The 15105-nt window shown below is 46.9% G+C and overlaps 1 protein-coding gene across 1 annotated transcript in view; it reads left to right on the forward strand.

The window, feature by feature from the left end:
* Window positions 1-15105, forward strand: part of SCN10A (sodium voltage-gated channel alpha subunit 10) — a 95810-nt gene that overhangs the window by 74081 nt on the left and 6624 nt on the right. The window contains exons 20-25 of the mRNA XM_032861166.1: window positions 2403-2576; window positions 6706-6828; window positions 8063-8347; window positions 9062-9115; window positions 9932-10069; window positions 12374-12478. Of these exons, the coding sequence (XP_032717057.1) occupies window positions 2403-2576; window positions 6706-6828; window positions 8063-8347; window positions 9062-9115; window positions 9932-10069; window positions 12374-12478 (879 nt within the window). The remainder of the gene's footprint in view (window positions 1-2402; window positions 2577-6705; window positions 6829-8062; window positions 8348-9061; window positions 9116-9931; window positions 10070-12373; window positions 12479-15105) is intronic.

The following is a 15105-nucleotide window of genomic DNA, read 5'->3' on the forward strand; positions in this document are numbered from 1 at the left end:
GGAGGCTCTGATTGCTCCCTGCACAGTCTCAACTCATCTTCCCAGTGGACCAAAGTAACTGTAGACACGGGAGGGGACTCGCCATCCCCAGGTGTCTCCCTCTTACGGATGAGGAAGGCACGGCCCAAAGACATGAAGGGACCTGCCTGGGGTCCCAGCTAATTAGTTGAAGGAGGACGAGAAGCCCGCTCTCCTGACTGATGGCTCCAAGTGTCTTCACTTGGTTTGTTCTTTCTGCGTCATTTACTCCCTAAAAACAATCTATTGGATATCTGGGCACCTACTTAAACACCAGATATCCCAGGAAGGGTGCCAAAGCCACGCTGTGTACCGGTTCAGCCTCGGGGAAGAGCAAAGGTGGGTGAGAAGACATGATCTGGGGTAGGGGGTGGTCAGGTGGGCAATGGCACTATACTGAGGGCGAAGAGAGTCTCTGGAACCAGGGCTGCTCGGCATTGGAGAAGGGGAGGGTGTGGCAACATCTGGGGTCACAGCTGGGTACAGGGTGGTGACTGTCCATGGCCCCAGCTGGCTTCGCACAGCTCTGGTACACTGGCCACATAGCCGGGCAAGAGGGGGCTGGGTGATTTCTCCCCACCCTCCCCTCTTTCCTGTCCTCCTTGACGAGGACAATAGTCACATTTGCTGTTGACAAGGTGCTTTCCTCATTACCTCCTCCACTCCTGTCTTTCCCCATGGGCCTCCTCTCCTCATTTCTCTTCTCCATGCTCCCCTCCTCCTTCCTTTCTTTCTGTTCCCCTACTCCACTCACCCCAGCTGCTCCCCTCCCTCCCAGCAGGGAGTGCAGATCCTGCACCTGCTGCTGGGCCCTCACCTCCCCATCTCCTTCCCCAAGGGACTGAACAGGCTGGCACCAAATTTAGTCTTCCTTATGCTTTTACTTTGAGTACTTTAAAAAAAAATAAATAAATAACATGAGTTTTCATCTGACAAAGTAAAGTGCAAAAAAAAAAAAAAACTTGGAAATCATGGGAAGATGCAAAGAAAAAATATCACCCATTTTCCTATCACTCAAAGAGAATCTCACTTTGAAAACATTTTGGTATACTTCCTTCCCATCTCTCTTATGCATATGATACATAAATATTACAAAGCTGAAACCACATTTATGCATTCTGTAATTTCTCAGTAAATTCTCACAGTAAATACACTCCTACTATCTGACTTAGTGGCTGCAGTGCTTTCCATTACGGGAATGCACCACCATTTATGTAAATAATCCCGCTGTTTACTTCTAATAAGCACTGAACAGCGTATGTCGACTCCTTTGAGGACATTGGCTTCTTCCCCATCTTGGGTCCAGTTAGAAGCAGAATCCGCAGCAAGGATTCCTGTGCAAGCAGCTTATGGAAGGCGTGCTCTGAGGGGAAGCCCGTGAGGGAGGCAGGACCAGGAGAGGAGGTAGAAGACACAGCTCCCACACAGTCCACCTCAGCTTGATCCCACGGGAGCTATGAAGCAAAAAATGTGTCACAGAGCTGTGCCACCTTGAAGCAAAGGGGGTAGTCACTGGCTGTGGCTGCCCCCAGACCAGGCATTTGGCCTCCCAGGCATTTCTGCAGGAGGAGGCAGTTCGCCTCAGCCCAGGGAGGTCCTTAGGAAAAGGGGGCATCCACCAGCTGTTAGCAGCCAACCTCACAGCTGCTGGGGGACGGCTGCCCTGGCCCCTCCACGGGCGTCTGGGTGGGGCACCAAGAACATCAAGTGTCCTTAGGCTAAATCTGTGAAAGCAGAATTGCTGGGCTCCCGAAACCTTTGAGCCCTATTGCCAGATTGGTCTCCCAGAAGACTGAACTGGTTTGCAGCCCCCAGTTAGGCAGGAGAGGAGGGACATCCCCACGGCCATAGCAACCCTGGCCTTACCCTCGTTCTTTTCTCTCTCCACCAATCTCTTAAGAGAAAAATGACATCTTCTTTCCATTTGAATTTCCTTAATTACCAGTGAGCTAGAACATTCTTTTTCAGAGGTTCATGGACAATTCTTACTTTCATTTTTGTGAACTGCCTGTGAACATCCTTTGATGCTTTTATTTTTAAACCAAGTCGCTGTTAGGATCCCTTTGGTTCACTTCCAAGCCCCAATTTGAGAAGGTTTCTTTTCTCCCTTGCTTTCAGCTCCCCTGCAAAGAGTAAGCCAGGCTGCAGGCCCCGTTGGATCCAGGGGGTCCTGGTTTGTATCACACAGTGCCTCTTCCACTGGCCCTCGGAACCCCACCCCACACACATGTACCCTAAGCAGAAAAACAAAATGATACAGGCAAGCTGGTTCCCAAAGTACTCCCAGGGGTTGAGGGCAGGGCTGGTGGGGTCCTTCCTTATCACTGGGCGCTAGTGCTGTGGGTCCAGGCAGCCTATCATTCTGCTCCCTTTCTTCCCTCCAGGCCTTTGAAGACTATCACCTTGACCAGAAGCCCACTGTGAAGGCCTTGCTGGAATATACTGACAGGGTGTTTACATTTATCTTTGTATTCGAGATGCTGCTCAAGTGGGTGGCCTATGGCTTCAAAAATTACTTCACCAATGCCTGGTGCTGGCTGGACTTTCTCATCGTGAATGTGAGTGGCTCATGGGCACTCATGGGGTTTGGGGTCCTCACCTCTAAGGGATAGCTGTTGCTAGCACCAAGGAAGTGGTGGCCTCGTCTCGTGGGCCGCTCCATAGTCTTGAGCTCTTAGCAAGAACTCTGAGAATAGCCTGCACACTGGGGAATGGTAAGATCAGACAGTACACGACTCCGGCACGGTGGGGATGCTCGGCTGAGTCCTCAGTTCCTAGGCCTCCACCCACAAGACCACTGACTGCCCTTCGTATTTGACATCCAAAGCAAGATGACACAGGAGGATCTCAAGGGTCTTAGGACCTTGCATCACTTGACAGGGCTTCTGGGCAAATGGGAGCCAAGGACTGCACCACCCAGAGAATCTTCCCACCTTCTGCTTCAGTGGTCCTCAGCCCTGGCTATACTTTAGAATCACCTGGGAACTCTTAAAAATATAGTGAACCAATACTGCTACTCCCAGAGATTCAGATCTCTCCAGTCCTAGGTGAAGCTCAGGCATCAACATCTTATAGGAGCTCCTAGGCATTGTCCAATATGTGTGCAGCCAGGTGGAGAATCACCGAGCTTGCCCCACCAGCTTCTCCCCAATGGAACTAAAAGGGACAGAGGGTCCTTTGGAGAGATGCTGAGTTGAAGCACATGTGTTCAGACTCATATTAACCTGGGGCCACTTAACACTGCACGAGGGGATTGACCAAGTGCCTCCCACATGCTAGACCTAGGATTCCTCACTTCTGTGAGGAGACCATTCTCAGTGAAATCTCCAAAGAGCCTTCCTTGCCCCCAAAAGCCAGGAGTGGTCGCTCTCTCTCATCCTACCCACAACGATCCTCTATCTCTGTCCAGGTCTTTGCCCTCTTGACTTTGCAGGATGGCTGCCTGAGTTATTTGCTTACTGCTGTACAGCTGAGGGTCCCCACCGGCAGGGGGAGGCTCATGCTGTGTTTGTCTCTGCCTCCCACACTCCAGCAGCCACCAGGACCAAGGGCTGCACATCAGAGGTGTCAGGAAATGTGTCTGTATTCAGTGCTCGCCTCCTGAAGCTGGATGGGGTCCAGTACAGAACATTCTGTCCAGCCTCCTGTGCTGGCAGGTCCCCCACAGCAGGTCTGTGTACTCAGTTCTCTTCTTGCCTGATACCAACACGCTGGCAGCATCAGGACACTGTTCCGCAGGGATTAGCTGTGAGGCCTGAAATCTGAGTCACAGGTGATAACTTTGTGCATATAAAATAATTATTCATAAATGAAGGAAAAGTGTTTTCTTCTGGCTTCACACCCCTGTTAGGGGCACAGTCACTCTTACCTACATACGTCTCACTCATTTAAGTCCTGATCACCTTCAATGTTCACCCTCTCATTCCATCCATCCTCCTCCTAATTCTTCCTTCTGATCATCCATCCTTCCATCCACATATCCCTCCTTCCATCTACCCAGCCATTCACCCTTCCTTTTTCTCTTCTTCTAAACATCTGTTCATCATTACTTCTTCCATTTATCCTGTCAGTCCGTCCTCTCCTTCCTTCCATCCATTCTCATTCTTCTTTCTCTCTTCTCTTCCACTTATCCATTCATCCTAACCTTCCTTTCATCTATCTATCAACTGATTATTAATCCTTCTGTCTTTCTATCTTTTGGTTCATCTCTCTGACTATTCAGTCATCTAACCTTCTACTCATTCATTCATACATCTTTAATCCAAGCATCATCCTAGCCATTCATTCTTCCATCTTCTTATGTTTCCTTTAACCATCTACTTATCCTTCCTTCTTTTTTAAAAGATTTTATTTATTTATTTATTTATTTATTTATTTATTTGAGAGAGAGAGCCCATGCACAAAAGGGGGAAGGACAGAGGGAGAGGGAGGGGCAGACTCCCTGCTGAGCAGGGAGCCCAACGTGAGGCTCAATCCTAGGACCCCAGGATAACCTGAGCTAAAGGCAGACCCATAACTGACTGAGCCACCCAGATGCCCCCATCCTTCCTTCTTTCCACCCATCTATCCATTCATCCATTTTCCTTTCACTCCTCCTCTCAACCAGTCAACCTTCCATCCATTCTCTAATCTCTTCTATTCATTTATTCTATCTAACTCTTTCCATTCATCTATCAGTCATTTCACTCAGCCATCTGTTCTTCTCCCTTTCATCCATCCCATCCATCCAGTGTGCTATACTTCCATATTTTGTCCTTCTTCTTTCTTTCATCCTTCCTTTCAACTGCCTGTCCTCTCCATCTTTGTTTCTTTTAATCCATTATTCTATCCAAATACTCTTCCCGTCCATCTTCCTTCTTTTTCCTCTTCCTCTCATCCATCGCAACATGCCTCTATATTTTCTTCAATTTATCAAATGTTTATTTATGACTACTGAACATAGGATTGTCTTATGCAGTGCTGTGGGATGGGCAGAAGCCAAGAAGTAAAAACTCCCTATCTCTAAGAGTTTGTGCTGTAATCTCTCAGCAGATAAGACACACAGAGAAAAATAAACCTATTATAAGGGCGGTATGTGGTGAGCACTGCCAGAAATAATTATTGTCTTAGGGACACAGAGACAAGAGCCTGTGGGGGTGGGGTAGTTGGGAAGGCTTCGTATAGGAACTGACATTAAATGTGGGGTTGAAAATGAGCAGGAGCATTGAAATGCAAAGAGGACTGTGGGATGGTGGGGGGGCAATTTTATTTAAAAGCTGACCCTGAGCAAAAGTACAGACACAGGTAAATTTAGGAAACAATTTTACTTAGGAAGAATATATGAGTGAAATACGGCTGAAAAAGTAGTATGCAGCTAAATAATACAGGCTAAGAAATCTAGGACTTAACCTGAGGATGATAAAACACCAGTGAATTCTGGGAGTAAGAGACACACATGATTATAATCAAATTTGCAGTGGAGAATGGATGCAATACTAGAGATCAGTTGGGGGGCTAACAGCCTGAGCAGTGGGAGTGGAGCTGGGCTTGGGTGGAGGACTTTGACCCCAGACCCTGATTCCTCCAGCTATAGATTTTACACATGAGGCAGCCTTCCCAGGAGGCTGAGCAAAAGACTGAATAGGGTCCAGCATAAAACCGGCCCCAAACCTCCCCTCCCTCTGTCAGCCAGACAGCTGGGTGCCACCTGCTGGTGTCTGGAGCCCTGCATGGATGAAGAAAGGGTATTTTTTCCATTCCCTGTCTTGGTCCTGATGGAATAAGCATTTAGAGAATAGGCATTGTTTGAGGCTCTAGCAACCAAATGGAGACCCCTTCCTTCCTGAAGGTCTGGTGTATCTCCCAACCTAGCTGCCAGGAGAAGCTAAGCCTGAATTCAGCCCACCAGTCATGGTGCAGTTGGGGTCTTCCAGGATTAGGTCACAGTATCCAGCAAGCTGAAGCCTATGCATATGGTACCACACTGGGACCTTCAAAGCTCCTGGAAGGTGTGGCCATTTGTCCATGTCAATTTGTGTCCTTTACAGTTCATGGTACAACACTTAAAAAAAAAAAAAAAACCCAACAGGGAATCACACAACCTAGTCTTTATATCTCAGCCACCTGTGAAAACTGGATTTCATAGATCCATACCACTCACTCTAACTTTGACTCCCTCATTCATACAGGGGGAAAATGTGACCTGAACTAGAAAAGCACTGACCCAAAGCACCCCCCCCCAAAAAAAAATCAGGGGTTGAGAAGGGAAAGAGACCAGGACTCTTTGCCCTCTACTTTCCTGGGCAAATACAGTTGAGACTCACTTTGCATTCTTCAAAATATACTTTCAGTATGACCTCCACAAAGGAAATCATCTCTCCAAGTCTCTGAAAGTCAGAGTTTCAAGGCTGTTGAAGTCTGGCTGGTGCCTCTGGAGGGGAAAAGGAAGGTTGATATAATACACTGGGAGCTTGACCACCCACACACCGCAGCGTGGTGCTGTGGAGGACTGAGGTTCAAGAAGTGATGAATGAAATCTTTAATAAGGGAAAGAAATGGAACTGTCTCTAGAACTTTCACTGGAGTTCAAAATAAGATGGGAGCCAGGATGATGGCTTGGACAGAGTGTGGTACGGGAGGGATTTCCTGTCTCCTTCTACCAGGACCTCTGGAACCTAGAGTAATGCTTTTGCTCTCTGCCTGCATCAGATCTCCCTGACAAGCCTTATAGCAAAAATCCTGCAGTATTCTGACGTGGCATCCATCAAAGCCCTTCGGACCCTCCGTGCCCTGAGGCCCCTGCGGGCTCTGTCTCGATTCGAAGGCATGCGGGTAAGACCTATCTCCAAACTGCTCTGGTCTGCAGCATTTGGTACCCTTTCCCCACTTCCCATGCCCCCCATGCCCCTGAACCTGAGCTCTAGGCCTACCCCAACAGGTGGGCTCTTGGTACTCGTTTCCCACTGGGATTTTGGTAGCGCTGCCATATCCTAATGCTCTGGTTTTCCTTCGTGTCCCTTTTTGAGCACTCTCCCATTCTCAACTCAAATATCATGTCTATCAGCACTCAGACTCACACTTTCCTGCTTATAGTGAAGTGTGCGTTAACATCTCTTACCTCGATCTCCCTAACCTGCCTAATGTCCTTTTTGCCAAGATCTCCAGAACACCCCAAACCCTTCATTTTTCCAAGACAAATGAACCTTTCCTCTGACACTCCATTTGAATGTGGTGGCACCATCAGCTCAGCACCATGGCTGCCATCCACTGGAAAGCATCCTCCCCAACACAATGTAGTCATGGAGTCTTCCCTTTCGTCCAAACCTTTCCTTGCCCATCACTGTCACCTCCACCTTGTCCTCACTGTCTTCCTCACAATGGAGTGCTCACAAGCCAGGCCCTTGAATTACTGGTGGGACAAGAGAATGCTAATTTGTCCCCCTCACCTTCCTCCTAATTATAAAAGGCTCCAGGTACTGAAAGTAAGGTTTTGCTTTCTTCCCCCATTGACTCAAAGAATACATCGTATCTTCAAAAACAAAAGTGGACTTTAAAAATTCACTTGTACCTTCACAAACACTAGGAACTTATGATTGAAATAGTTTGAAATTTGTTTTATTTCTAGGTTGCTGCTTTACAAATAAACATGTTTGTGAATACGGATTTTGATTTTCACTGATTCTTGACCAAGGCACACCTTGAACTATATTTTTTAAAGCCCTTTTAAAATAACATTTAAGAAGAATAAAGCAAGTTCCTAGAAGTCTGTATATACAAGCACAACACACCCACTCACACCCCTAAAAGAGCATGTGTGTACTGTAAGTTCATCCATCTCCTTAATCCTGGGGAAAGACCCTAAAACCTGCCCAGAATGTTTAGGGAGAAGATCTAAACCCATCTTCAGCTACCCAGTACCTCTCAGTCTTCTCAGTCTGAATTATTGCTCTAATTAACCCACTTCCCGTACTGCTTCCAAAGACCACTGGTTCATGAAGCAGAGTGAGTGTAGACAGAAGTAGGAATCAGCAAGAAGTGTTCCAGATCCTTTTGCATTTCCCCCCAGGTGGTGGTAGATGCCCTGGTGGGTGCCATCCCGTCCATCATGAATGTTCTCCTCGTCTGCCTCATCTTCTGGCTCATCTTCAGCATCATGGGTGTGAACTTCTTTGCGGGGAAGTTTGGGCGGTGCATCAACAAAACCAATGAACACCTTTCTCTTGTGCCTTTATCTATTGTGAATAACATATCTGACTGCAAAGATCAGAACCACACTGGCAGCTTCTTCTGGGTCAATGTGAAAGTCAACTTTGATAATGTTGCAATGGGTTACCTAGCACTTCTGCAGGTGGTAAGTTCTGAGATCAACCATGTCTCTTCCTTTGGCTATTTTATAATGTGGAGGGTCTGAGGTCTTTCAGAAGTTGCTATGTAGAGACTTTGCAAGAGGTAGCAATCAGTGTGAGCTGAAGTCACTACCCATTCCTATAGACTAGCATGAGGCTGCAGGGCCTTACCCATGAAAGTGATGTCACAGTGGTGCAATTAGACAAGCGTGGGCTGGCAGCCTAGAATAAAGGGATGAGCCTACAATGCAGCTGTATCAGGTGATGACTTAGAATTTACTCTTTGTACAAAATAGACATGATATAGACACCTGTTCAGTCTTCTACTGAAGATCCTCTCCTAGACAGTAATAAATTGTATTCCAGGTCTGTTATAATGATAGGAAGTGCTGGTGGCGATGACAGGCAAAAACATCCACACTGCCATTCATTCATTCATACCTTGCCTTCATCCATCAGGTGTTGATGCAATTGCTTATACACTTGTCATGCAGTTACCCACACCTTCCTACATCCCACTGTTTGTTCATGCATTGGTTCAACAAATAATCCCTGAATGGCTGTGGTGGGCCAGGTGCTGTGCTTAGCCCCAGCAGATATAGAAAACTGCCTCCAGGTGGTCCGTGCTCTATGAGAAAAACAGACAAATAAGTGAATCAAAACAAAGTTCAGCATAGACAATGGTCAGACACTGAGTGGCCTCTGCTCCTTGTTTCCAGGCAACCTTTAAAGGCTGGATGGACATCATGTATGCAGCTGTTGATGCCCGAGATGTGAGTCTCAGCCCACCATGCCTACTGCCTTCCCTTTGGTCCATCCCACTCACATCAGTCTGTTTGAAATGGAATAAAGGTGGCTTTGGTACCAAAAAGGGCAGTCCCCCAATAGCCTGGCCTTATCCTCCCCTGGAGCAGTGTCCAGCTGTGCCTCTATTGAATGTTTAAGCTAACCTCACCTGTTCCCCTACCAGGCACATTCCCTAGGCTTTTCAAGTTCTCCTGCTCACCACTGAGGAAAATAACAGATAACCTCTCCAGGACTATGTGTGAGAGCACTCCCTGGGCAGAGGCAGGATATTGTCATGGCAGCAGGGGAAGGAGATGGGTGCTGCTGAGGAAAGATACTTTGCTGCTGAGGCAGAGCTGATGCCCTGCCCCAATCCCCTCATTCCACCTCTTGAGTTCACTCCCGAGCCGTGCTTCTGATTCTCTGAGACTTGACTTTCTTCAATGCCTCAGAGTCCCTCCCCCAAGGGTAAGGGATTGAATGTCCACAGGGGCAATCTTCACAGATAAGTTTGGGGAATCTGCAGATAAATGCTTCAGCTTCCCAATCCCTTAGAGGTACAATTCTGAGGTTCATTCTACTCAGTTCACTGGAGAACCCCAACAGGATAGAGCACCAGTTGCCCCCTAGTGATGGCCTGCTTAACAACACCTCATTTGGCTTTTCTCCTGTTTACCCTCCCCATCCCTTAGTCCTGGTTCCTGACTCTCAAATAAACCACCCACCGACACCCAAGTCCTTGTCTCAGGGATGAACACAAACATACCCACCTGCTCCCTATGCCTCCCCTTGTCTATTCACAGGTGAACTTGCAGCCTAAGTGGGAGGACAATGTGTACATGTACTTGTACTTCGTCATCTTCATCATTTTTGGTGGCTTCTTCACACTCAATCTGTTTGTTGGGGTCATAATTGACAACTTCAATCAACAGAAAAAAAAGATAAGTGGGGCTCGGGTGTTTCCATGAATCTTTCCCTCCCTGTCACCTGACTTCATGACTAAAGCCAACACTCCCTAGCCTTCATGTCTGACCAGAAGCCCAGTTTTGGCCTTTTACACCAACATCCACGTTTGCACCCCGATTGTAGCACTCACCCCTGCCTGGTGTCCTGGGGTTGCTGCTGGAAGAGCTGCATTTCTCTGTGTCAACAACATCCCCACTTCTGTCCGGGTCCCCTTCCTCTTTCCCAGAGTGCCCAGGTCTTCCCATTTGGAACCTGGTATGCTGAGTGTGCCCCAGGTAACCCTTGGGAAACATCAACAGGTAAAGAAAGGGCTCCAGAACTTGCTGCCTCTGTCTGGAGCTCTGACCCCCAGAAGCACTAAGTCAGGAGGCCTCCACAAGGGCCAGAGATTCAGTGTTGGCAGAATCCAAATCCTCCTTGGGATGGGGAGGAAGACACTTGCCTCCATGGATGCTGACTCTGATGAATAGGAACTGAATTCCAGATAACCTCTCATATTTACATTAAAATGTTAGGGCATTAAAAGTGTAAGATGCTTTCTTGTTACCCTCTATTTACCCTTTCATTTAACACCCTCCATTCCCTTGAGGTAGATAAAGCACCACGTTAGACCAAAGTAAGCTGAGATCAAGAGGAAAAAACAGGGTCCTATGGATAAGTCACATAGTATAGGACCAAGAGCCCAGCATTAGTTTTGGCATCATACAAACCTGGGCTTGCATTCCCAGTTCAACCACTCGCTAGATGGCTGATCCTGGCAATTACTGAAAACTCTCTGAGCCTCAGCTTTCTTATCTATTCAGTGGAGTTAATAATACCTGCTCATAAGATTCTGGTGAGGGGAAAGTAAAAGCCTGTACAAGAAAGTAGGTTAAGTGTCTGCCTTTCTTCTCAGGTCATGATCCTAAGGTCCTGGGATCAGGCCACCGGTTTGGGCTCCCCACTCAGTGGAGAGTCTTCTCCTTCTCCCTCTGCCCCCCCCCCCCCCCCCGGCTCATCCTCTCTTGCTCGCTTGTTTTCTCTCTCTCTCTCAGATAAATAAATCAAATCTAAAAAAAAAAAAAAAAGAAGTACCTAGTTTAGGACTGAGCTACTGTACTATTATATTTTAGAATGAAAGTCTAATGGCATAGCCTTCCCACCTATAGGAAGTCCTTGCCAGAGTTCTGGGCATAAGAAGTGGGCAGCCCTTCTCCAACCCAGAGGGGCTCAGCAAGACAGCTATGAAGTGCTGATCAATGTCATCATCACCCTTGAGGGCTTTGAGACCATTCAAACAATCCATTCTCCCATTTTATAGGTGAGGAAACTAAGTGAGACCTTGACAGGGTCATGTTAGGTAATAGAATGAGATAAACCAGTGATGAAGTTGGGGGTGGGGGCTATATATGCTGACTCCTTGCCCAGAATTTTCAGTGCTCCACCCAGTGCTCCCAATCCTCTGCCCCTGCCCCACTGAGAAGTCTCTCCCTGAAGGCTCTCTGTATCCATAGATTTTCTAAAATATCCTCTCAAATCCCAGAGATCTCAACCCATTTCCCAAGCATTTACAGTGAACTACTTTACACAAACATGGTATGGAAATGGGAAGAATTCAAATTAGGCCAGGAATTTGAGGGATTGAATGCAGGAGGTCTACAGGGTCCTCAAAGAAAACCCAAAACTAAGGGAGGAAGGCATTTTTGATGGTGAAAATTTTGGCACTGTAAAGCAGAAGTCAATGCAAATGGTGGGACTCAAGAGAACCAATAAAGAGTTCTCCAAGGACCCTTGGATAAGGCAGTAACTTTCCTTAGCTCCTCCTCTCCAGGAAGGAGTTAAAGGGCTGGATCTCAAGGTCTTTGCTGCAGAAGGCCCTGAGAGAAGATCTTGTCCTAGGCAGGAACTAAGATTCCAGAAGCCCAGTAGATTTGACTAATATTGTCAGGCTGGATGCAAGGCTCAGATTTTAAACAATATTTATTTTCTCCTTAGGTTCTGCCTCCAAATTCTTCCCACCCTCTTATCAAGCATCCCCTCTGGGCTCTTATGGAAGAGAAACAAACATGTTTTGTTCCAGAAACTCAGGCAGGGAGACAGAGCTGGGACTCTGTCCCACCCACTCTGTCACCGATTGTGGCACCTAGGCAGGTCACTGCTTGATTCGGGCCTTGACATTGTCTTTCTGCAGAGAAGGAAGAATGTGGAGATGTTGTTCTTCTCCAGCATGCTCTGATTTTGGTATCCCTGGGAGTTCCTGTAACTTTAATAACAGTGGTGTTTGTTATCCTCTCCTGTACTTAGGGGGCCAGGACATCTTCATGACAGAGGAACAAAAGAAGTACTACAATGCCATGAAGAAGCTGGGCTCCAAGAAGCCCCAGAAGCCCATCCCACGGCCCCTGGTGAGCTCCAGAGAAGAATGTGTCTGGAAGTCCAACCAATAGCTTATGCCTATGGTGGGTGGGTAGGGGTTGGCCAGTGCTCTCTGTGAAGGGGGAAAACTAGGTTGAATTTGGGGATGATGTAATGAGAGTTCCTTGGCCCAAAGAATGAGAAGTGTTAAAGAAGGAACTCTGGTCTTCTGGAGAGAGTATATCTCCCATAGATACTCCAAATAGATCTATTTAAGGAAGTACTGAGTTCCCCAACCAGTTTAGGGTTCAATCACAAGATTGGGAGCAGGTTAGGCTAAATGATACTAAAGATGGTAAGAGCCCTGAGATGAAGTGTTTTTGTGGTTATGCTTCATGATCTAGGTGGCAATGAATCTCCAGCCTTACCCTACATCCCACCCCATGCCTACAGTACATAGTTAGGAAATGGCCAAAAACCCAAGCCCGTAGGATCCTGGCCCCAGTCATGGTCATGGTCATGGTCAATAGGAGCCAAAAGTTATCCCATCCTTGTGTTTAAAGATTGACCAAAACTTAGAGCTATACTCCACTTTGATTTCTTTATTCACAAAAACCTTAAGAGACATGTCCTCTATTACCCCATGAAACACAACACCCAAACCATACATATTATCACCTAAGTTCTTCTCAGTCCTCCACTAGAAGATGGAAAATGTCAAACCTCTAGTTAGCCTCTGCTGAGAGTAGATGAACAGGTTCATCAGTGGGAGTATTATTATGTAGGGAATGTACAGTGAAACTTCTTCCAAGAGTTTCTGAGCCATCAGAATGGAATTGACATCTTGTTCACTTACATAACCTTTCTGTGGATAAGATGCAGTATCTGTGAAGAGAACTACAGGTGTGTCTAGGATACTATGCCATTGGCACCCCCCCCCCAACCACCACTACCAGGGCAAAGCCTAAAGACCTGCAACAAAGGAGAGGACCTTTCCCTAGAATTAGGGAGACATATTCTGTTGGCCAAGGCATTAAGATTTCTAAGTCAAGGTATGGGGTTTATATAAATTGCTAAAAACTTCATGAGCACATAATCTAGAAAACATTTGCAGGGGGGAAAATTCTATGACCTTTGGATATACTTTACTTGGAAACAGTGGTCATGAATGTATTGGTATGCTCAGTTCCAATAAGAAGTGTTATAATGAAGGGTGATAGGATGTTCAGACCTCTGTAGAGGCAGAGGTTTCCTTCCAAATCCCTATGAAATCAAGATAGCTTAAGTCTCAGGGAGTACCCCTCAGTCAGCCAGTCCAATGAGCTGGAACAGGCTCAGAATGAAAAGATGTAGGTAAGTGGCTGAGCCCAGCCAATCAGCATCAATTCAGGGGAGAAAGATCCTGTGACTTACAGAGAAACAAGCAGATGAATCCCTGCTGGCCTTCACTGGTGGCTGGACTGATGCTGAATCTACACTTGAACCAGACACTAAGGAGTCTGTGCTATGGACATACCTTGGCAAAATCATGACAGTCACCATTTCTCCTAATCAAACCATAACCAAGACCCTCCACGGTTGACAATGGAAGAGGCCCACCACACGGATAAGGGACGTGAGACCTCACAGCCTAACTGTGTTTCTGAGAGTCATCATCCCTTTGGATGGGAAGGGACTATATTACTAATTAACTATCAGTACTGTCCTAGCTTTAGTGGAGGAACGTGGCTCTCTCCTTAATACTCTGTTCCAAGCATAGCCAACACTTTTTTCCCTCTGTTCCCCTATCATAGCCAAGGCAAGGCTGGAACATTTAAACAAGACTTTGAAGTCTTAGGGGTCCCAAAGAAAAAACTAGCAGATCAGGGGCCCAAGCAGCAACTGCATATGGCTGCTCTCCAGGGCCCACAAGTCTCGGCCCATCCTTGCTCCTGGACAGCAACCAGATGGCAGGCCACATCTTGGCACCCACCACCCTGTTAGATAAGCCTGATCATCTGCCTTCCTCAAAGTCCAGAGCCAAGAAAGAAACACCAGCAAAAAGAGAAGTTCCCACTCTTACCTAAGATTCACCCTCCCAGATCCAGCTCTCTTTTCACTAGATTATTGGTACTAGAATACTCACCTTCTTCCCTTAGCAGCCCCAACAGGTTGAGCTGGTCAGATAAACAGAGCAGTGACACAAGAGTTCTGCCCCACAGGAGCATGGGTGCCATTTCACAGCAGGACCAACTTGGGATACACACACATACACGCACGCGCACACAGACACACACACACACTCACTCCACCTCACCACTGGCAAAGCTCAAGTTCTAAATTGTATGCTTCATCCATAGCAAAGACTACAGCTTCCACAAGACTGGGAAGTTTTATTCTATAACATTCCCTGCTATAGAAATTACTAAAAGCAGGTTTCACGTACTTCGCTATATAGGAAAATAATAGGCTCACATCATCAGTCACCCACTTCAACATCTCTGAGAGCACTGAGAGTTGCAAAGGAGTGAACCCTACTCACAGGTTAAGCCAAGAGCAGCCAGCAAGCTGCTCCATTCCCCAGCAACCAAATATCCAGGATAATCTCAATGCCCGCAACTTAGTAATGTTGTCACCTGCTCTGTTTAATTAGAAGTTGTGTGGTCATGAAAGGGCTTTATTTTTTCACCATTTTCAG

The sequence above is a fragment of the Lontra canadensis genome, unplaced genomic scaffold (assembly GCF_010015895.1).
Source record: "Lontra canadensis isolate GAN:19392208 unplaced genomic scaffold, GSC_riverotter_1.0 scaffold20, whole genome shotgun sequence".
NCBI lineage: Eukaryota > Metazoa > Chordata > Mammalia > Carnivora > Mustelidae > Lontra > Lontra canadensis.